Source organism: Buteo buteo, chromosome 26, assembly GCF_964188355.1.
Source record: "Buteo buteo chromosome 26, bButBut1.hap1.1, whole genome shotgun sequence".
NCBI classification, from domain to species: Eukaryota; Metazoa; Chordata; class Aves; order Accipitriformes; family Accipitridae; genus Buteo; species Buteo buteo.
The window spans coordinates 12,516,310-12,538,969 of record NC_134196.1 but is presented as its reverse complement, the minus strand read 5'-3'; the positions used below and the strand labels follow the sequence as shown (position 1 = coordinate 12,538,969).

Sequence of the window (22,660 nt, the reverse complement as noted above, 5' to 3'; positions counted from 1 at the left end):
AGGAGAGAAGCAGCTTGCCCACCACAGTTAAAGAAGCGAAAAAGAGAGACAAAGCTGCCACAGCTCCGATGTGAACTCGTAGCTTAATTTCCTTATTCTCATAGCAACGCTCCTGAAACATGACTCGTTTCCTGTGACCAACGCCACGCTCAATTAGCACGGCTAAGATAAGTCCAGCCCACAAGCCCTCCAAGAAAAAACGCTGCTGGTGAAGCGAAAACTATCTCGTACAGCTGAAACGCTCCGCTCTTAAAGCTGGAAGATCAGAAGCTGAGAATCATGACAAGCAGATTTGCTGCTTGTGTGCTGGCTTTACTGCACTTCTGTCGTTCCTCTGACTCCTATGAACCACCGACGTTGCCTGATGCTGGAGATCCAAAGTTTATTGAGGAATGTGTGCAAACCCATAACAGATTCCGGTCTGGAGTGAACCCACCAGCCAGCAACATGCTCTACATGGTAAGGGGATCTTCCCGACTTACGTGCAAGTGTGTAGTACTGTGATGTTGTTTAGGATTCTCAAAGATTGTTTTTCTGATCAAATGCAAAAAAAAAAAAAAAAAGAAAAAACACCCCAGCTGCTGGGATCATAAGAGCTACTTCTTTTTAAAGCAGAGAAAAAGGCTGTGATTTTCAGACGGTTTTATACAGTCAGGTACGCGGATAGTTTTGGCTGGCTTAATTTCCTCATTTGAAACCCACGATTTCAACCCTCAGCCTAACGCTGTCGTTTTGCGCCGTGAAAAGCCTCCTCGTTCCAAGGCACCGCAGCTCAACATGCCGGAGTGTAACTGATATGCAGACCTAAGCGCAACCTTTCGTACTTGAGTCATCGAGGGCAGAGACCGTTGCCAAACGAGAGCTTTCTCTACGCTTTCTTGGCAAGGCGCTCTCAGCCTGAGCCAACAGAGCGGCTGCTCCTTGGTGCTGGGGCTGCAGGGGAAGCCAAAAAAGCAACAAGTGCAGCGGGAGCGAGCGCTGGAAGCATCAGGTCCCGCGCTGCTCTGTCCCTGCCTTCTCCCTGGCCACATCACGGGGAAGAATCTGCACCCACCGTGCAAAAGATAGGCTGTCATGATTCAAAATACACCCCAAAGCGCCCACCTCTCATTTCAAACGGCTCGTGGCGCTTGTTTCCCTGCTGGGTGGCACATGGAAAAAAAAGCAACGGGGAAGCCGTAAATGCGTGCCCAACGCTGGGCTTACGGCTGAGAAGCCCATCTCTGATTTGTGACACGTTCCATTCCGGTAGCTTGGGAGCTCTCTCTTGCAACATCCACCACCTTTTGTACTTTGCGTGGGTAATATTTGGGATATTGTGTTTCTTCTCGGGATAATCTCCACAGATCTCTCAGATGGGCCATAGCAATTGCCCTAATTCTGCTCTCTTTCCATTTGCGCCTCTTTCTTACTGTCTTGCATGGTCACCACCAGAAAAGGACATAACCATGTCTGTCATTAGCAACATCCCAACCAAAGTTCTCCCCACCAAAAAAAGCTAATTTTCTATATTTGGTTGTCAGACATTTAAAAAGAAGTGCCTATTAGTGAAGGGGAAGTGAGCAGTGAGCAAGCTCGAGTTGCATGCCTGACAGGAAACAGTTCAGTTTCTCTTCTAGATGTATCTTTTATTTAACTTTCTTCAGCCAGGAGTCCTGAACTTCCAGTACATATCACTCCAGGCTCTGTTTTCTAGATTGCTTTACTGGCCCTTCATTAACAAAATCTTGCTATGATGTCTTAAAAAAGCAGTATTCATCTTTTTAAATTATGCCTAATTTTTCCTTTTGAAAAATTAGAGAACTGAAACTTGAAAAAAATGGCTTAAGAAACAAAAAAACAAATAAAGATGATATACAAATAAAACAAGAACATGGTAAGTTTCTTCTGAAACTCTGCAAAACCCCTACTCTTAAGTAAGACCTCTCCCAGGAAGAATTTAATGTGGGGAAAGCAGTACAATACATGATAAAATCTATTATGCAAGTAAAAGCACTGGAATTGAAAGCAGCATATTTCTTAATTTTTGAATGGCCTTTAGCACTCCAGAAATGAGGAAAAGATGATGATTTATTTCACAGGGAACTTCTGCTTGCTGTAGATAACTGTCCACCTAGATATGTAAAAATGAAGAGTATGAACTCAGGGCATTTCCACCTTTTGGAAAAATAGTTTTTAAAAGAAAATACAAGACAGAAACTCCTTTAACTGCAAGTAACAAAGCCCACAACCATCTATATTTGTAATACATTTATTATAAAATGAGAATGCTGATCTAACATTTTTTTACCTGACAAATATGACCCCTTCACCCAAAGCCTTGCTTAGGTCTGTTCCACGGCTCTTCAAAACCAGCAGAAAGAGTCTCACCATCAGGGCTTCACAACAGTGTCCTCCGACTTACTGCTGCTTTGCATCACTTTTCACTTATTATACGTTCAGTTTTCCCTCCCTAAATCAGCAAACAACTCATCTAAGTTATAAAACCAAAACGGAGAAAGAGTTCACGGGGAAAAAAAATTGTAGTTACTATTTTCTCAAACAGCAATGATATCTGTATGCAAACCTCCCTGTCCTGTGCATTTTTACCCATGCAGTTTAGTCCAATGTTTTGCATAAATGCAGTTTCATAAGCAAATAAGGAGTAGAACTATACTTAAAGATCATTCTGAACAATCAGTTTCTGCACGTTGCTTTTTCAACTGTCAGCCAGTTTAAGCATTCACACAAACAAAGGAAAATACATTTAAATGTATTAATTTACCTTTAAACTTATTATTACATATACCTTTATGGAAATTTAAACTTACTATTAATACTATTATAGGATGAAGGAGAACAGAGATGTGCAGACTCCTAAAAAGCAGAATGTGAAAAACAAGACCGTGAAGCACTAAGGTGCATCCACCACTGTCACACATCTTTGTACTGGGTCTGCATGGCAAGGTTTTGGTAGCGGGGGGGGCTACAGGGGTGGCTTCTGAGAGAAGCTGCTGGAAGCTTCCCCCACGTCTGACAGAGCCCATGCCAGCCGGCTCCAAGACGGACCCACTGCTGGCCAAGGCTGAGCCCGTCAGTGATGGTGGTAGTGTCTCTGTGATTATAATGTATTTAAGAAGGGAAAAAAAAGTGCTGCGGCACAGAAACTGCAGCCGGAGAGAGGAGTGAGAACATCTGAGAGCCCCAGCCCTGCAGACCCCCAGGTCAGTGCAGAAGGAGGGGAGGAGATGCTCCAGGCGCCGGAGCAGAGATTCCCCTGCAGCCCGTGGTGATGAAGACTATGGTGAGGCAGGCTGTCCCCCTGCAGCCCAGGGAGGTCCACGGGGGAGCAGATCTCCACCTGCAGCCCGGGGAGGACCCCACGCCGGAGCAGGGGGATGCCCAAAGGAGGCTGGGACCCCGTGGGAAGCCCGCGCTGGAGCAGGCTCCTGGCAGGACCTGCGGATCTGTGGAGAGAGGAGCCCACGCTGGAGCAGGTTTGCTGGCAGGACTTGGGACCCTGTGTAGGGACCCACGCTGGAGCAGGCTGTGCCTGAAGGACTGCAGCCCACAGGAAGGACTCACGCTGGAGAAGTTTGTGGAGGACTGTCTCCCGTGGGAGGGACCCCACGCTGGAGCTGGGGACGAGTGAGGAGTCCTGCCCCTGAGAAGGATGAAGCGGCAGAGACAAGGGGTGATGAACTGACCCCAACCCCTATTCCCTGTCCCCCTGCACTGCTGGGGGGCAGGAGGGAGAGAAAATCGGGAGTGAAGCTGTGCCCAGGAAGAAGGGAGGGGTGAGGGGAAGGTGCTTTAAGATGTAGTTTTTATTTCTCATTACCCTATTGTGGTTTGATTGGTAGTAAATTAAAATAATTTCCCCAAGTCAAAGTCTGTTTTGCCCATGATGGTAATTGGCAAGTGATCTCTCCCTGTCCTTATCTCGACCCACGAGCCTTTCATTGTATTTTCTCTCCCCTGTCCAGGTGAGGAGGGAAGTGACAGAGCAGCTTTAGTGGGCACCTGGGGCATCCAGCCAGGGTCAACCCACCACAGTGGGAAAATACACCCTCCCCCAAAACGTTAGCCATAGGAAGAAATGGAAGACATAAGTTACAAAATATTTTCAAATCTCTGTAGATGTATTTTGGTATGATCTTGCAGTTTTTCATTACTTACTGGTAGCATAAACAATACACCAATTGTTTCAGACTTATCTATGGTACAAAAAAGTTATATTATGTAAAACATAGCCATAAAATCTAACAACCACCTTTTCCTTAGTTACTGTTACTGATCCATTCAAAACAATTCTCTAGTGATTCTATTGTTTGCAGAAGCAACTAAGATATTCTAATCCATACCAGAAAGGACAAATAGAAAAAGTTTATTTAAAAAAAAAATCCAACCCAAAATAGTTCAGCAGTGCTGGACAACTTCATCTACATGACATGAAGTGTAACTAGGTCTACAGGCATACACTCGTGGTACTGCATTTTCCAGGAGGTACAATACTGTATTTGCTGAATCAAGTTGTGTGCACAAGAAAACCCAGCAAAACCAGACACCGCCTCCAGTGCAAACAAAAGACATTTATAAAACTCAATTCCTTAAATAACCACTTTCTATAGGACTGAATAGCAAGTGAATGAGTGATTCCACAAATACGAATTCAGGACTAACATCTGAAGCCACCAAACACAAAGATGCAAACCAAGGGGTTGACTTTAAACAGTCCCCAAAATCCCAACGAGTCTGTGAACTGACCTGCAAGCAGCAGCCTTAATGCATGAGGCTGCACGAGACTCCAGTCCGATTCCTGTAATTCACTGTTGAAATTATATTAACATTGTCTCATGACTGGCACAGCCTCGAAACGCACGTTGTGCCCCCAGCACTGTGTTTGACTGATGTACAGCTCTTTGTGTCCAACAAACCCGTCAGCCAGGATCACCCACCACCCCAAAAACTCCCTCAAGTTTAATGAGTCACTAAGTTCAAATCAGAAATGAACCTACAAGCCAACTTACCACATAGCTCTGCAAGTCTCAGCGGAAGCAAAAACCAAATGAACCTGAAGCATATAGACTACTGAGACCCAGCTTCTCCGAAAAGTCGCTTAGAATTACTGCATTGCTAAGATACCAAAGTGATTTTTAGTTGTCTTTATTTTGCAGACTTGGGATCCGGATTTGGCGAAGACCGCGAAGGCTTGGGCAAAGAAATGCCTGTTTAAACATAATACGTACCTCAAAGAACCAGGGCAGGCTCACCCCAAATTTATCCCCGTTGGAGAAAACCTCTGGACTGGCTCACTTTCTATTTTTACTGTGCAAAGAGCCATCACCTCTTGGTACGACGAGGTCAGCGCCTACAATTATGCCACCAATAACTGCAGAGGAACATGCGGCCACTATACACAGGTAGGCGTTGCACTTCTCCGTCTAAACCATGAACCAGCGTTGCCATTTTGGCACAGAAACTCTAGATTCAATGAACTGTTTTCCAAGTGCTGTGGTCTGATTTTATGTCTGTGTGCACGAGATGTCCCCATTTTAGGGAGGAAAAGAGCCACTGCATTATAATTTTAAATACGCCAGCTGTATTTTCTTTCCAGGAGGAAAACAGGACAGCCATCAAGTAGTCAGATTTAGCCAAACAGTGGCCAAAAACCAGGCAACGGCAATGGCTGTGGGCTGCAGCGCGTGGCGGGACAAGGTCCCAGCTCTGGTAGGCAATCAAGGGCTGCGGAAATACCGGCACCTAAAGAGATGTCTGCAGCTCTTCAAGCATCACGTCTGCATTTTTCCCAACCACGATTCCCAAAGAAAGAGGGCAAAGCGAGGGAGAGGAGTGCCGCTGCCATGCAACCCTGCAATCGCTAACCACAGCGATGGGAGAGCAGGATGGCTTGCAACAGGGGCTCTAGGGTTTAGATTTTGACCTGAGGCTATTTAGTAATTTCTGTGGAGATACACATATGCATTTAGGACTTGAAGAGATGAGCTGAAGCTGGTGGGGTGTCTGAACGGCATGTGCAGGTACTCGTGTGCAGAGGAGACATTTGGACGCAGGAGCCACGAGAGGTGACAGCGTGTTGCTTTTTGACCTTGCTCCCAAGGACACGGCAGGAGTCAGCATCTGGAAGCTGCGGTAAAACTCACCTTACCTGGCACTCAGGCACAGTGGTGCTTACCGTGTTGTTTGTAAAGGAGCAGCCCAGGCAGTTGCGTGAGAGAGAATGAGAAAATAAGATGATTATTCTCCCTTGGAGTCAGCGGTGATAGTGACTGTAGCTAGAAGCTGCCTGTCTGCCAGCTTTGGGAGGCATCCCGGGGTCTGCACCTTCGGGGAACCCCTCATTCCTCTCCCTCCTTCCCAGCTGCGGAGAAATTTCCCCCGGGTACAATTACTACCGTTACCACAACCACATCCCCAGCATGTGCCTCGGGCGATGGCCGCCTGGGATGGGGAGGGTCCTGTGCTCCGGTCCTTCACCATCCTCAGGGATGCAGCTGTCTGTGGCTGGCTTCGGAAGCAGCCTCTGCTCTGCCGCTGCACTGGGAACACGCTCAGGAGCTTGAGGATTGTCCCCTCTTCTCGGAGCTGGCACCAAACAGGCAACAGAAAGCGTGTTTCTTCATCTCCTGTGCCGCCAGGATCTCTCCACGGCTCTCAGGTAGTCCGTCATTGCTGCCGCTGTATCGCCCTCAGGTACCGCCGTGCCCTCGTCTCCTCTCTGCTTCTGTCACGGGTTTATTTTTCCAGGACTGCAGCATTTGGCTGCACTGTAATCTTAGAGGGAGATATAGGATGCTGGATTGAACCGAACAGCTTCTGGTAGACAGAGGATCGCTAGACGATGTAATGCCCTCGCCTCTAGATTATTTTAGTCATGGCCATGATGCTAAAAGGCAGGACTGCAGCCCAGACACGCTCCTTTTCCCTGCTCCTCCTGTAACACCAGCGCCTTCCAGCCATTTGCCTATACATCCCTGCTGGATTTAGTACAGGGGCAATCAGCCCTCGCAGGAGCTGTAGGAAAGCTAATGGATTGCCATGAAGCAAAGGAGGCGAACTTCACCTCCTTCTCAAGAGAGGAAAACTACCTGTTACAGCCAGTCATTTTTTCTTTCAGAGTTGTTTTAATGAACACCTGCTGAATTAGGCAAAACCATCAGGCGTTTTTCAGAACAAACTATGATTTCGATATCCATCACTGCCGCTTTCCCCCACGAAGCCTGCCCAAGGAGTGCTCCTTGGCCGATTCATTGTCGTGAAACAGAGGGCAGGTCCTCCCCGTAACGCTTCAGATGCCGAAGCAAAGCTTTTCTCACCGGTGTACCCGTCTGTCTTTGCAGGTTGTTTGGGCTACAAGCTACAAGGTTGGCTGTGCTGTCCACTTCTGTCCCAGGGTGGCATACTCCTCCATGACCAACGCAGCACACTTCATCTGCAACTATGGGCCGGCGTAAGGTTTTTCGTTACAAATATTTCACAGGGTTTGGTTCCTACCCCTTCCCTCCCGCAACATGCAGCTTTATTAGATCAGTCCGTCTATTCATGTGTTTTGTGGGAGGAAATGGTCCCCAAAATAGAGAAAGAGGTACACCTCTCTCCAACCAGCTTTTTTTTTGCTAGATGAGGGCTATGTATTGGAGCCAAAAAGCAGTGGCACTGGTAGAAAGGGTAAAATATAAGATGCTGACATGAAAATACTGAAGTGATCATTTGAAAATTAAACCCTTGCTCCTGAGTGCCAAGATGGCCCCAGATGGTTGCCAAGGTGCAAGGCCAAAGTCTGAAAATATTTCCATGTGTGCCTGCAGAATTAAGCCTCTAGGTCAATGGTTTGGATAAATATTGAAGTGTGTAATGAGTGCAGCTGCAGTCTTAGCAGCTGAGGGCTGTTTGTGAGGCTGGGGCTGCTCAAGGCAAAATTTTATCCAGAGGTCCTTCATGTGCATAGTCAGTAGGATATCCACCTAGGATGGATGTTTTTTACCCTTCTCCAGCTAATTAATGCCACCACAGTCTAAATACAGCTTTAAAACCTTTACATGCACACCGTGTGGAGCCACGGCCAGGCCAGTGCCAAAAAAATCTCACTTTGGCCATGCTCTAAGCAAAGCGAAGCACTGAGCTGCTTTTGGTGCAGTATCAGATTTGAGCAGGCAATATATCGAGCCAAGAGCCTGGACAGAGGTTGGCTGGTGCCACTCATGCTGCTGGTAGAGGGAGGGAGCAGGGGGAGACGCACATCACTTCTAAAATATTTACCAGCAAAGAGATGAAATCACTACCTATGAGAGATTCTCCAGCACCAGAGATCCCTCTTCAAGACTGATTACGCACATACATACACAGTAACTGAATCTGCTTTTGCTCCCATAGTTAGAGCCAGCTTTGGGAGCCCACAGTCTCCACACACACAAATTATCCAGCATCGAGACTATTTTAATTCCCAGGTTTGCAATACTGCTGTGTCCAGGTTCCTAAACAGAGCGCCCCATTACACTTAACCTCTTCTGCATCGCTGCAGGTCTTGGGCACAGGGCATTCAGACAGGGACCGTCCAAAAACCGTCTCCCTATCAACACAAGTGAAGCAAAACCCAGGTTAAAAACTAATTAGCGGTAGGTATTAACGTTCTCCTTCCAAGGGCGGTTTGAGAGCAGTGTTACTTTCCTTCACAGTGGGAACTACCCAGGGCGCCCGTACAAGACGGGAGCAGCGTGCAGTGACTGCAACGGCGAGCAGTGTGCTGGCAAGCTGTGTCGTAAGTAGAAGACAACCAGCCCTCCTCCCCAAGCACATGTAGAAAGGGAAAGAGCACACAAAAGATACTGGCGGGAGGCAGGCACGGTGCTCTCCTGTTCCTAAATATAGCCTGAAAAACTGCAGTCAGAAGCCAAGTGAGCAGTGATGCACAAAGAGAGGGGAAGAGGGCAGAAGGAGCCTGTTTTCTACCCTGGGGAGTGATGGGATGGGGTCTGCTCTTCAGGTGCTGGAGGGTATGGTACAGGAGATAGAGCGGCTGCAGTTTAAGGTGTTACTACCCCTGCCAGAAGTTACTGCTTGCAGAAATGGGAAGCACAGCAGGGGATACACGTCCCCTCCCCGGGGCTCCAGGTTATTACCTGGTGCACGAGCTGCGGCTTGAGACGGTGCAGGTCCAAGGAAGCCTTGCCCCTGCCATGCTGCTGTGGGAGGGGAGAACTGCCATGGCACTGCCAAGGCTGCTCGCTCCAGTGAACATCAGCCAGGCCATCTGCTTTCCCCTAAGCACCGGGAGAGAGCCACGCTGACATGCGAGAGCCCTTCACGGGGACGCGGTGCTCAGCCCGAGCCCCTGCCAGCCCACCTGATTCTCCTGCACTTGGCTTTGCAACGGCTGCATGGAGTCAGGAGGGAGGAGACCTTCTGCAATTCCCGTAAGAAGGACAAGGCACCGTGCTGTGGACATCAGCCCAGGGGGAGCTGAGCCTCCAGTCGTACTTTTCCCCAGCACTCGACCTCGGGTGAACTAACGGAGCGGGAAGGTGGCATTAAAACACCAGCACTGCAGGACCGAGAGGGAGTCCCTGATGCACAGGGCTGTTTAATGTTAGGTACAGGCCGAGGATCTTAAATGCAAGGCACTGGGCAAAAGCCAAAGTGATGTTGGAAAGCACACCTGGGGGAGCGAGTCCTCTCTAGGCCAGCCACTGGTGGGAGAAGCCAACATGGTGTGATCAAGCGCTCCTCAGCAAAGGCCCTGGAGTTGCTGCAGGGCTCTCCCGAAGTCAGCGGGTCTTTGTTTCTTCCTGGAAAGAAACACAGCTCCCATAGCTGTATTTGTGAGGCTCACACTTCATTCCCTTTTGCTTAGACTCAAACTGTTTATAAAGTGCAAGTCTGCTTACGTTCACTTCTTTTCTCTCTCCAGAAAATGCAGAGCGTGACAAAGTCATTAGTAAGTACCACCAGAATTAACTGCTTCCAGTTTTTGCCCCTGGTGCAGTTATACTTAAAAACAAGTAACTTGTTTTGTTCACAGGTGATTCCAGGTGGCGTCCAGACTGGGACAGACCTGCATGTGATGAGTACTGCATCACCATTATTGCTTTAAGGCCATTACTCCTTATACTGACAATTTTGGCCACCTGGCTCCTACCAAAATACCGGTCTGTAGCACCTGCCAGTGAGTGACACACATGCAGAAGACCACGAGAGCACTTAGGTCAACTCATCCCTTCCCTACACAGAAGTTACTGGCAGCACAAAGATCGGTAGAGACATTGTTTGGATCCACAGGTGATTCAGAAGTACAGAAATACCATCTTTGTTGCAGAGAGCAGCTAGGAGAGCTGATAAGCAGCTTTCTCATTGCTCTGAACCAATAACTGTCTTTAATTTACCCATGTATTTTTTCAAAGTGGAGCAGTGTGAGCGGGATCTGGTGGATTAGGGAGCACACTGCCCAGGCAGCACACTGAGGCGCAGGCAGCTGCCTGCTACGCTTTCTTAGGAAGGGCTGGAGGGTGCCCAGGCCAGGAGCCTGGCCCCAGCCCAGCACGCACCTCTCTCATTCCTATTGTGCTCTTTCCTCGGACACTCCTCCAGCAAGATGCAGAGTAGCCTGAAAAGGTTTTTAATTTAAACTTTTTTTTTTTAAGAATTTTTGGACCCCTGTGAGCTCTGGCATTTACACCCTGGGGCAGGCTGTGCACTGGGGCCACTGGTACTTCTCTTTGCTTAGAATTTGGTTTTAAACACACGTCATCTCTGCCAAGACATAGTTTCACCTGTGTTTACACATGATAACGTATCACTGCAATCTTTCCTGGTTTTGTTTTGTTTTCTGAGCACACAGTTTTTGACTGCTGTTTCAAACAATAAATCATTATGTCCTGTTTCCCATGTATGGCAATCATGTATTTGCAACATGAGGTAAACCTTAACTGCTGGTGCACAAAAAAAACCCACATTCACTTCCAGCCTGCACAATGGTGCTGTGCCCATAGTTATGCCTTCGGTTCAACAGCTGCCAAGGGATGAGTCTTCCAGAACCTGCACATCTGGAGCTGGCAGAAAGCAGTGAGGACAGCTGCTGTGTTCAGCTGGGCACGTCCTCTACTGACCGCAGTCGCTCAGCTTGAGTGGAGGCTGGAAGGAGCAGAGGTGCACAAACTCACAGCTGGAACATAGCAATCCGTATCTATACGGAGCCGGGTTTAGATGCCTCTGCACCGTGCCCCTCTGCAGGGCACAGACACACACTGCTGTAAAGGAAGCCGGGAAGTTCCCCTCACCACTTCATTTCTGGGGTACTGCCCCTGCGGTACCTGTCAGTGTTTCTGCATACCCACTCCTGACCCCACTACTGGGGTGGATCTTAACTGAAAACACTGGAATTGGGACCCAAAGTTTCTCTGGTTATTCTTCCAGGTAGTTAACTGCTTGCAATAGAATCATCTCAGCATCACAGCATTCCCTGAATAAATCATTTTTCAGAATGCAAATATGGCTGGGGACAAAATTACAAACTTTGTTTACCCTTGATACATCTTTGCCCTTGATATATCTTTATATTTAGTTTGTTGGCTACCAGAGCCTCCATAGCCAAGACATCACAGTTGCAGACAGGAGATGAGCGGTTTCTTTTCCGCACTCCAGTCACCAGGGTCCCAGTACCCATGCTGGCCTGCTTGTGAGAGAGCCAAGCTCAGTTCTGCCTTCCAAACTGGGCAGATTAGGGTGTTTAAAAAAAAAAAAAAAAAATCCCCATTGCAAAAGGCAGGCCATGGGTCCATCTGTAAAAAAAGCAGCTATTCCCCTCCCCACTGGCCTTTTTGCCACTCTTTTGTGCAAGACCCAAGCCTCAAGCTCCATGTACTGCGAAGTCCCATCTGAAAATGGGACGGCAAGCGGCACTTGGGCAGCAGGACTCACGCTGTGTACGCTCTCTTGCACAGGGCTCCCACCCCAGCACGGAGCCTGGCACGGTGTCTGCCCCACTGAAGCCATGGGCAGTTAGATTCCACTACTGCAAAGAGAAATGCAGGAGAGGGAGGAGCATACGCTGCTGTGTCCAGGGAGCAAAAATGAGCTCAGCAGGAATTCTCCCCTGCTTAGTTTAATCTACACTTGGTCTCCAGGAGAGTAAACAGAATGAACACAGAGCCCTTAAAGTTCAAAACATTCACAGCACTATCATTTAACTATATAGTTCAGCAGCTCTAAGTAAATACCATAGAAAAAGCATCATTAAAAAACTGTAAATCACTGGGGCTTAGGGGAAAAAAAACCCCCAAACTTTACAACATGGTATTTTTCAAACAAGAAAGCCTGAAAGTCAAGTAGTCAAAACTAAAAAAGTACTGCATCTCATTTTAAGGACATCCAGAAATCCAGATATTTAACTCCAGATGATCAAACCACTTTGAATTGTCCACATTTACCTTATGGCATATGCCCATTAATTCCATATGATAAATGCACAACACTGATAAATAAATACAGCTTTCAAGTACTTTTTTGGAAGTCTGTAAACTCTAAAATCAGTTTAAGGAGATAATTTGCAATAGTTCAAGTTGTTGTGAAAATAGCAAAAAAACTTTTTCACCCTTCCAAATACACCTTATTTTCCATTCTTTACTTTTTATACAAGTGTTAGAACTGGATAGCCATATTCTCTCAGAAAACAGGTGCAAAAAGCACCAACAGTGAGCTCATGCAGCCAGTGACCATCCAGATTTGGACTCTTAAGCAGACAAATCCTTTGGTTTAACTTGCCTACAGAAATATGAGTAAGCTTTCTTGATTTTCCAGTTTAAGTAAATAAATCTCCAACCTGCAATCCTTGAAACCTGCCAACCATAACAACTCAAAAAGATTAAACACAATATAAAGCCTTTTCACCCTATAACCACAGAAGGAAAAGACTTCCTGAGGTCTGTTAGGAGTTTTACTATGGATAGGGATTTGATGCAAAAGCTACATAGATGCCTCAGCTGTGGGTCCTAAATTAAAAAAAGCACAGTTCCATGGAAGTATATTTAATTTATGGCCAGGCTGCCACCTAGCTGAGCTACGTTTTCCTGCACTGCAACTCAAGCAACCAAGCAGTTAGCTGATGCAGCCGGAAAACACTTTTTTGTAGGTTGATTACAGCTAGATCAGCTTCCTGAAATGAAATGCCAGCCTGCAAGACCAGTCTAGGGCAACCAGCCCTACACTTGTTTTTAACTTTTTAAACAAGAAACGGGGACACCTGTGCCAGTCCTCTGCAGTGAAAGGGGCCTCATCCAGTCCAGATTAGAACCAAGGACTCTCCCTCCCCTAATACACTCATGCTCCTTCCCTGGCTACAGTCAGACTTCTTACTGGCTTCTGCAGACTCTTCCGCTGAAGCACTCATTCATGGGATCACACTGTGAGAACAGGTATTTAAACTCAAGTATTGCAGTGCCTCCTGTTGAAATTAGCCCTTTCACTGCATGAGAGGTCTGAACTACCTGACTGGTACTGAACTTTAGTCTCCCCTTTACACCATCAACTGCTAAACTCCAGTTGGTGTTCCTAAAAAGTTTTTCACAGTGCTGGTATCACTAAACCCATCAGCTTGCTACAGTTTCCGAGATGGGTATTTGTGACTTACTGATCATATTCTCAGTGAAGCATCTGTTGAAGTAGTATTTTCCTGCTTGATTCCACAAGTAATTAAACTGCCATTTATGAACAATGCAATCCCTAAAAGGATTGAGAGCATTTTTTCCTTAACAACTAAGTGCCAAGAAATGATCACGTAACTGAAAGGCATACTAAGGCTAATGTTGTCTCCTACCCTAAAGGGCAAGCATCTTAGCTATTTCTCAATATACATGTACTGGCTATTTAACCACATATATTCTAAATTCTTATTCTTGTTTACATATTTATATATGTAAAAAAGGAAATGGCTATGTTTTCACTTACTATTTTCAAATAAAAGGTCACTAACCAAAATGCAGCAAGCTGCAATGTTCTAGCATAATCATTTCCACTGCATGTGCAGGTGATCAAAATTCCAAAACCTGGCAAAAGCACTCCAACACAATACTGAAATTGGTGTGGCTCTACCACCTCCTAACCATTACATTTGCTTCTTTAATCTCAGATGTGTGAATTAGGCAACATCTGCTCTTCCGGTGAACTTTATTTCATCACAATTTCAATTTCAGGAAACTAAAAACCTCTAAACTTCCTTTAAAAAAGGGAAAGGTCTCAAAAAAAACAAAAAAGAAAAAAAAAGAGGAACACAATTTCTTAGACTTTCTTGCAAGCAAGAAATAAATTAAGAATATATTTAAAGAAAGATAACAAGACTTTATGCTTTCACTGCAGCACTTTCCATGTGGAAAGACACTTGCTTTGTACCACATTCTGTCTAACAGCCTCCAGGATAATGCTAATAAATGACAGTATATTAATGGCATTCAATTAAGATTATGGTTTGTCTAATTCTCACATGAAGCTGTGAGCTTGTTTCCTGGAAAACAACACATAGGTTGTGCAGTAGATGACTAATTAAAGGATATAAGAACAACGTATCAAAATAGTTTATTAACACCAAGACAAGACATGCAAAAATAATCAGCTTTTACAGAAACAAAAGCATAATATAGTAATAAATCTTGCCTGTTTTGCAAAAGTTATCAGCACAACTGAGGCTGCGTACAGTCTGGTAGTCTTTCACAGAAGAATTAGTTTAAACTCCCACTGAGTTCTCTGACCCTAATGTTTAACATCCTGCATCAAACTCCTAAATGTTTCTATTACAAAACCTTCCCTTTAGGCAGATGGATATTATCCAAATACACTCTCTTACTGTAATAATGTAGCAGCACAGATTTTCTTCACCAACCTTGGCAATTCTGCACAGCTGCTTTCGGTCCACTAATTAAACTGTACTTATGAAAAGAGAATGATCTTTCTACCTAGTCTTTTCTTGTTCAGATTGTACTGACAGCAAGAAGTCTCAAATCTTCCAAGTGTGAAAAATGTTCATTAACGTAGGAGAAAAGTAAGTACCTCAGGTGGTGAATTACTTTTTCTTTTTTTTCTTTTCATCTGCTGCCATTTTTAACTTGACTTCTTCCACAGGAAGTGCTCCTAATTTCTTCTTCTTTGCATTCTTTACCTTTTCCTTGATGGCTTCAATATCAATCTTCTTCTCAGTGGAGGCTACATAGTAAAAAATACAAAGATAACAGACATGAATTTTACTTTATCTAAATCTTCAGTCTACAAGATGACTTCATATATAAACACAAGCAGCTGCATCCTGTGGCACTGGTTAGGACTCATTTTTTGTTCACTAATGATTTTATAAACTATTCTAATCATCATTTTTGTTGAAAATAGTATTATCCACAAACCTCTTTCAGCAGAATTCAAAGGAGAACAGTCATATAAAAAATACACCTATACAATTGCATTTGAACACAGATGCCACACTCTGCACACAAACAAACTATTCTCACCCACTCCTCAGACCACAGACATACTCCTCCAAAATTAATACATACACACTCTCTTAGGCATAGGCCTATTGGCTTGGTTGGTCTCACCTAAGAAGAAAAGAAATTAACTGTTGAGTTCTTATACCCTGAGAAGCTTTCATGGTATTTTGTCCTTCTGCAAGCAAATAAGGTGGTAAGATCCCAAGCATGTCTGTCCCATCCTTACACTCTCTCCCTGGCCATCCATCAATGGCTGCTGTTGGAAACAGGATGGGAAAGGGTGGGCTGGGGGAATGTGACACAGATCTTTGACCCCTGCATGATGACCTTTATAAGAGACTTCTACTGGAGTGCCAGAGTACTTAAATTAAACATTTAATGCTGAGCAACATGAATAACCTACTCTTATGGTCATCTAGGTGATGGTATTTTCTCTTTTGGGCACGAGTCATGAGTTTGGATCCAACTCTCTAATCTCACACAGTTAATTCCTATACATCTAACAGTGGGTACCAGCTGTCTTCTCTGGATCTCAGTTCTTCTCTACATACAAACTACTGCTGTGATTTATTTAGGATTTCAGGTCAAAGCACAGCATCTAGAAAAGAACAGTATTTGAGATACACTACAGTCAATAGCAGGATCATTGAAAATTTACTGCCAACAGAATAAAGTACTGTATCAATACTGCAGAACACATGCTTTTCGAGACATGTGAACTTTTCAGTTCCTAAGAAATTGTGTAATATATAGCGTAATAATATGTAGGTAGTATAGCTAATACGAAACATACACAGTATATCTAATACAATGAATGACTATGTAGAATAATAAATGAATCCAGAAAACCGAAGGCTTGTTTCTCTACTGCGTGAAAAACAGATCATCTGAGAACACAAGTTCTTACTCTGCATATAACGTGGTTTTACTTTAACTTTTAGAAAAGCTGTTTACCCTATCTTATACCAAGACTTATTTGTGGCATAAGTTTTCAAGTAAGTATTGCTTTGGTGTTTCTTTTTCTTAACAGAAAAGACATTTGAATGCAAAAATTATGGCAGCTTCACTACAAGACTGAAAGCCAAAAACTGATGTAGCCATGACAACCAATTGAGATGGCCATCCCAGTATCTCCATCAGGAATATGTTCTACAGCCAATTGTCATTGTATAGGTATAGAATTATGGGCTGCATGATCTGGCTGTCTCTGGCAACTCCAGGCATGGATCTAACCACTAGGATTTTTTCTGCATGACCTTTCCTATTTCCTATAGCTGTATCTCTGCAAAATCACTCAGCCTAGGAATCAACAGCAGAATATTTTAGAACAAGAAAAAAAAATAAATGGTTACCTTTCTTTGTTTTCACAATTGGCTTTTCCTTTGGTGGGATGAAAGCTTTATTTCTTTCTTCTTGTCTTTTCTTGATTGCATCTGCTTGCTTTGCCTGAAGTTACCAATAAAAAGGTCAAGTATCAGTAGAGCAGGGCAAAAAGGGACAAAAAAAAAAAAAATTCCAAGTCAGCAGTCAAATGCTTTTTAACTGAACAGCGGGTTAGAACAACTTTACCTTTATCTCTTCTACTCGCTTTCGTTTCTTCTGCCTTTCTTTCAAGAAGTATTCACCACTTGCCAATTCTTTATCAACCTGTGTAAGACAAATACCAAGAAGCTTTAGATAATTATGCATTTTAAGCCAGATGTATAGCATCAGGAAACCAGAACTTGACAGAAAAGGCCTCCCAACCTCTTGTTAGCAAGAACACGATTTCAAGTCATGCTATATTCCTGCATAACCAAATTAAGTTCCAGCTGACCTGGCTTTCTGGCTGTGGAGGTGGGAACGGTGTGTACTCCTTCTTAGTATTTTTCTTCTTTGGCTCCTTGCGTTTTTTCAAGTTCTTCCGCTTGAACTTAGGCAAAAATCTTTCCCAGCTTTGTGATCTCAGTTCAGGATCTTTTGATAATTCCCTTTTGATCATCAAAGTCTTCAGTAGTGTTAGAATGTCACAAAGAAGTTATTAAAAAAAAAAAGTATTACAGTAGTAGCCAAGAGCTCCAAACTACGAGTTTTACTAAACTTTCTTAAAGTGAATATGCTACATCCGAAGCTTCCATCTCCCACGTCAGCAAGAATAGAGAGGTTTAATAATGAACAGCAGAACCAGAAAGATACGTATATCTCACAACACGGACAGAATGCACTGGAGAAGGTGCCTCAGTTTAAATGAGCAAGTATCAACCAAACAATTGAAGGGAGGAAAGTTTATACACACTTCTCCTTTGATGTCTTCTCAGATACTGCTAATGATATTATGGCAAAATGGAGGCTATCAAAGTAGTGGTTTTTTAAAGCAGCACACTACAGAAATTCTCAAAAATAGATTACTACACAGAAACATGTAAATTATTAACATACAATTCTCTGAGAAGAAACAGTACTTTCTTGTAAAGAAAGATGCACAGTGGACCACGCTAACCTTAATGTTATATATGGGATGTATATTCTTCATTGTGTCCAGAACAACTTTTCTAACCTGTGTTTAATAAAAAAGAAAAAGAACAGAAAACTCAGCAAGTATTTCATATTCTAATCAATTAAAATACCAGGTATATCTTGCTTCCTCTCCCTGACCCTGCCCCCCAAAGTAGGTAGATTTAAAAAGCTAATGCACATGGTTAACTGGAAGGCACAGCAATATCAATAATATTGTTGTGTTTCTAACGCACTCCAGCACACCCCACAAACATTACTTTCACGTTACCATGGATTTTATGGTGTCATGAGAAACTTACTTTTGACAAGTGTTCTTCTCCCACATAGTTATTAAAAACGTTAAATGTTCCTTTGGGTTATATATCATTAGATCTGCAGTATTTTCACTCTTACACCTCTTATCCGAAACTACAAAAATTCTTGCTAAAACCCACCAAAACCAAAGCAGTATTTCACAAATACTTTTTTTACCTCCAAGACAGAAAGATCTCGGAGTCTAAACAAAAATCAGCAGCTAAGATGCTAAGACTACGGACATTCATGTAAATGGAGCTTACTAACACATAGCTGAAAAGACAAGTCACGTACTCCTGAGGTTGCCAGATCTTGCCTCTCGTCTGCCCTCAAGCTGGGCATAGAAATATGCTATGCAAATGGCTCACCTGCCTCCCCTTACCTCTTTTAGCCCACTAAAGGGTCCAAGAGCTGAAACAGTGTTGCCTTGCACCATAATATAACAGTTTGTTAACAGTTCCAGGGCCTACACCAAAAAAAGAAATTAAATAAGTGTAAACTGAGGACCCGACACAAATTTGGGTCTAAGAATTATCTGGTTACTACACCTATCGGAAATACCTTCAGAGTAGATCCTTTTGGCCCAAGAAGTCGTCCTCTTCTTTTTATAAAAGTGTCCCTCTTCCTCACCAGAGAGCCTATTTTAATGATGTCACAAGCAACATCATCCTGAAGGATACGAACTGCCTAAAGAGACAAGAAGCAGGCAATATCATCTGAATGCAAATAGATTATTCAGAAGAGTCAAGAGAATACTCGAGTTTATTCTTCTCACTTCACTTTCAGATACATTTACTTTAAATATGTATTTTATTTTATTTTAGTTGACTTACTTGAAAATCCCACATTTTGAAAACGTTAAATTTTCTAGGTATTATGATAGAATTTGATACAAACTTCCCGGATTTAATACAGACCTGTTCAAATGGAACGCTTCTTGCCAGAAGTTTTATTAAATCTCTAGCCCTGATGATTGCATACGGATCAAAAGTCTTCTTAGTGGTAGTGACAGTCATGCTGCCTTCAATTAGATCCAGTGTTGCATTCACATACTGCAATATTTGAAAAGAAATAGTGAATCAATCTCTAAATAAGAACCTCAGAATTAATCTTTGGCAGTAAGAAGTTAACAAACAAGACACTACATACTGAATGCAGATCCATTTTCCAAAATTCCTTAACTGACTTTCAGCTTAAGGAAATCCACACACACAGGCATGCACAAAAACCACTGAATACATGTGTCACAAGCCCCAAAACACCACCTCCCTCATCTCCCTGCATTCAGGTGCATGAAAGTTGCCAGTGTCTGGATGACAAGACACTTGCTGCTGCAGAGAGCTTTGCTGACAGCATCTGTAAAGACCTTCAAGTCTGGCTACGCAGACCTTCACTGATTTTGATGCCAATAAAAAATGACACTACCAATTCTAAATGCAAGCACAGTAGAAATATACACAAACACAGTATCAGAAAAGCAACTTGCACTGTTTTTATAAGCTTAAAGAAGACCTGTATGTCCCAAAAGATAAAACATAGCATCACAATTAGTAAGTATTCATACATGTTCACTCAAGGCTTTCTGGACGAGTGGCCAGCACTCTTTCAAGTACGCTTCTCTATATTTTGGGAATAACGTTGCAAAACTGCTTTCTTCCAGCAGCCCTTTGGGATTATCCTCTCTTGTAAAGGCTGGTTCTTTCCATCCATCTGGCACAGTGAGAAGTTCAGATTCATCAACTGTTATAGGTATAAAAAAAATAAAAAGTTGTTTTTTCTCCTCTTTCATCAGTGACTATTACCTCTCCTCCTCGTTTAACTACAAAAGGTACAGTAACTGAAAGCAGGGACACCGTTTTGTTTAATGCTCTGTTGAATGCGTTCTGCACCCCTTCTGACCTTAAAGAAGTTACTGCTTTAAGCTATTTATTTAACATAAAAATCCCACAACTGAGACATGCGTTGCGAATAGGATATTATACAAGAACAAGGGACAGGCTGAGGCGAGAGACCAGAGCGCTGTGAGGAGAGGGGCTCCACCACAAGGCACCCCTGGCCCTCAACAGCCTCCTCCATCCCACCCAGAGCCGCAGGCCGGGAACCAGCCTGCCTTCCCCACGCCGCCTCTCCGCCTACACGAAATGGCGGCCAAGCTCCTCACCCCCAACTTGTTTTGGGAAACCTCCGGGACCCCCCCGGCTGCAGACCGGGACGGAGCTGCAGGCCCGCGGCCACCGGAGAGGGCGGGAGGGGACCCTCAGCCCGAAGGCTTTCCGGCGAGCCGGCTGCCAGCCCCGCACAAACCCTCACCGCGCCCCCACCTGCCGCCGTTTTCTTTTTGTTTTTTTGTTTTTCTTTTTGCTTCGGCTCGGCCGCCTCGGCAGGGTCCGCCATCTTGGCCGGCGCGCCGCCTCCCCTCACCCGGAACCGGAAGCGCCGCGCACCGGAAGGAGGGACGGTGGCGCGGTGCACGCCGGGAGCCGTAGTCCCGCCGGGCCTGAGGGGAGCGGGCGGGATGGCGGCGGGTGAGAGCTGCTGGGGCTCTGAGAGAGGTTTTACCGTTTGTATTCGGAACAACACGCGTTTTCCTACTGGGTTGTCCTTCCCTGGGAGCAAAAAAAAGTGAAAATAAAGCTGGTGCAAACAGGCAGGGATGCCTGCTCTGCCTCAAAGTGAGGGGCAGCGCCGGCCTCGGGTATCGCAGGCCGCATGTCGCACCTCCTTGCTGCTTGTCAACGCGGACGGTTCCCGCAGCTCTCCGTCAGGGTTACTTTATCTGAAGGTGTGTCAGCACCCGGGCGGCAGTGCCTGCTGCGGAGATGGTGCTGTCTGCCTCAGGCTGGCAGGGTCTGCTGGGGGGTCACGCTGCTGGAGACCCCAGTCGCTTCCCCAGGGTGGTTCTGCAGCCCCTTTTGGGCTCCGCGCCTCTACTCTGATTACAAGCATGGGCTTTTCAGAAATTTAATGAATGCGGTTGAGGTGAGAGGCATATACCGAGTGTCTTCTTTCCTGCCTCCTCTTTCATGTGAAACATCTTTTCCAGCCGCGTTCTCCAGCTTTGAATTTTCTATTGCTATCATGTAACATAAAGGAAGAAAGAACCAGCATCATCAAAATGTACGCTGAAGTACATTGATAAATACTCAAAGTACCTTAATGCTCATAACTAAAGAAAACACATTCCTGATGAGACCTAATTATTCAGTTGAACAACGTAATTTAAGGTTCTCGAGGGGGATGCTCTGCATCCTCCCCTTCCTGTACCTGTAACTGGGCATTTTCTTCAGTAAAGGAGCAAGAACATGCTCCCTTCACTCTCTTTTATGGGGACCATGAAAAGCCAATGGAGGGAAGAACTGGAAGAGGCCTTTAAGAGCAAGAACACCTGCATCTCTGAGGCAGGACGGCGTTGTCCTTGGCAGGTGCTCATCAGACCTGTTCATAAAAGCCTGCACTCTAGGGTGTTTAATTACCATCATGATGAGAAAGGTAGATATTCCTATCACCTGATCTACACGTAAATAAAATATTAATTAAAAAAATAGGTTTTGACCCCCCCCCCCCCCCAAGCTTTTCTTTGAACCGGACTGCTATCCTTCTTAGCCATCTCCCGCCCCTGCGCCAGCCCCGTGTCCCACAACAAACAGAACACCAGGATCCCTTCCACATGCATATTTGCCGTCAAGTCGATGTGTGCTTTCAGCCATTTATTTTAATTTCTGTCTGTCCACATCCTTCAAACAGGGAAGCCGCTGTGGGAGCACTTGCGGGCCTGCGAAGGACAGAACGTCCCTTCACGGGGGGCTGCGAGGGGCTTGGCGGGGCGCACCGTCTCTGCTCCGAAACGGCACGTCGACTGTTCGCCTTCTGCTCGGAGGACAAAAGGGGGAAAAAAGCAGGAAGGGGAATCTGCGAGGCCCCACAGCAGAGGGATGCTGCTGGATCCCCCCAGCCATTTGGGGTGACTGGTTCTCCATCCCCCATCCCACTAGATGGCAGTGACCGCTGCGCTAAGTGGAGCACCCCAAACGGAGCTGCCGCCCGCCCTGTGATTTCTGCTGGAGAAGGGAGATGGGGAGAGATGGAGGCGATGGGGAACGTGCTCCCCTCTGCCCCCCCAGCCCTACCTTGCCTGGAGAAGCTGGGGTCTCGCTCCTGCCTCGCCTGACACCGGGCTTTGGATGCCGTATGCCATTGACGGAAAGATGCATTGCCCCTGGGCGAGCACAGGGAGGCAAATTTGCTTCTCTCTGCTCTCGGACACAGAAGTCTTCTGGGGCTGCTTGCTGGACTGGTATCCCTCTGTGCTGCATAGCCTGTGAGCACAGGACGGGGGTCCTGCCCGGGTGTAGGCACCCGGTCAATGCAAAGGCAGGACTGGGGGGGCCGAGGAAGGCATTTCTCCA

The 22,660-nt window shown here is 45.2% G+C and overlaps 2 protein-coding genes across 3 annotated transcripts; one reads left to right on the top strand and one right to left on the bottom strand.

Moving 5' to 3' along the window:
• Positions 1 to 59: 59 nt before the first annotated feature.
• On the top strand, positions 60 to 10,849 carry GLIPR1 (GLI pathogenesis related 1). Its single transcript, XM_075058250.1, has 6 exons — positions 60 to 459; positions 5,157 to 5,402; positions 7,341 to 7,450; positions 8,676 to 8,758; positions 9,908 to 9,934; positions 10,019 to 10,849. The coding sequence occupies exons 1-6, from the start codon at positions 280 to 282 to the stop codon at positions 10,168 to 10,170; spliced, it is 798 nt and encodes a 265-aa protein (XP_074914351.1). The 5' UTR covers positions 60 to 279; the 3' UTR covers positions 10,171 to 10,849.
• Positions 8,844 to 20,679, bottom strand: KRR1 (KRR1 small subunit processome component homolog). 2 transcript variants are annotated; one of them, XM_075058249.1, is made up of 11 exons: positions 20,576 to 20,679; positions 19,819 to 19,994; positions 19,172 to 19,306; positions 18,816 to 18,941; positions 18,637 to 18,720; positions 17,944 to 18,000; positions 17,281 to 17,451; positions 17,034 to 17,111; positions 16,817 to 16,910; positions 15,034 to 15,186; positions 8,844 to 9,785 (listed from the first exon to the last, which is right to left on the bottom strand). In XM_075058249.1, exons 1-10 carry the CDS (start codon positions 20,646 to 20,648, stop codon positions 15,047 to 15,049), a joined length of 1,134 nt encoding a protein of 377 aa, XP_074914350.1. In that variant the 5' UTR covers positions 20,649 to 20,679; the 3' UTR covers positions 8,844 to 9,785; positions 15,034 to 15,046. The 2 variants fall into 2 exon arrangements, with proteins under 2 accessions (XP_074914350.1, XP_074914349.1); XM_075058248.1 differs by lacking the exon at positions 8,844 to 9,785 and having other exon boundaries at positions 14,540 to 15,186.
• Positions 20,680 to 22,660: the final 1,981 nt, after the last annotated feature.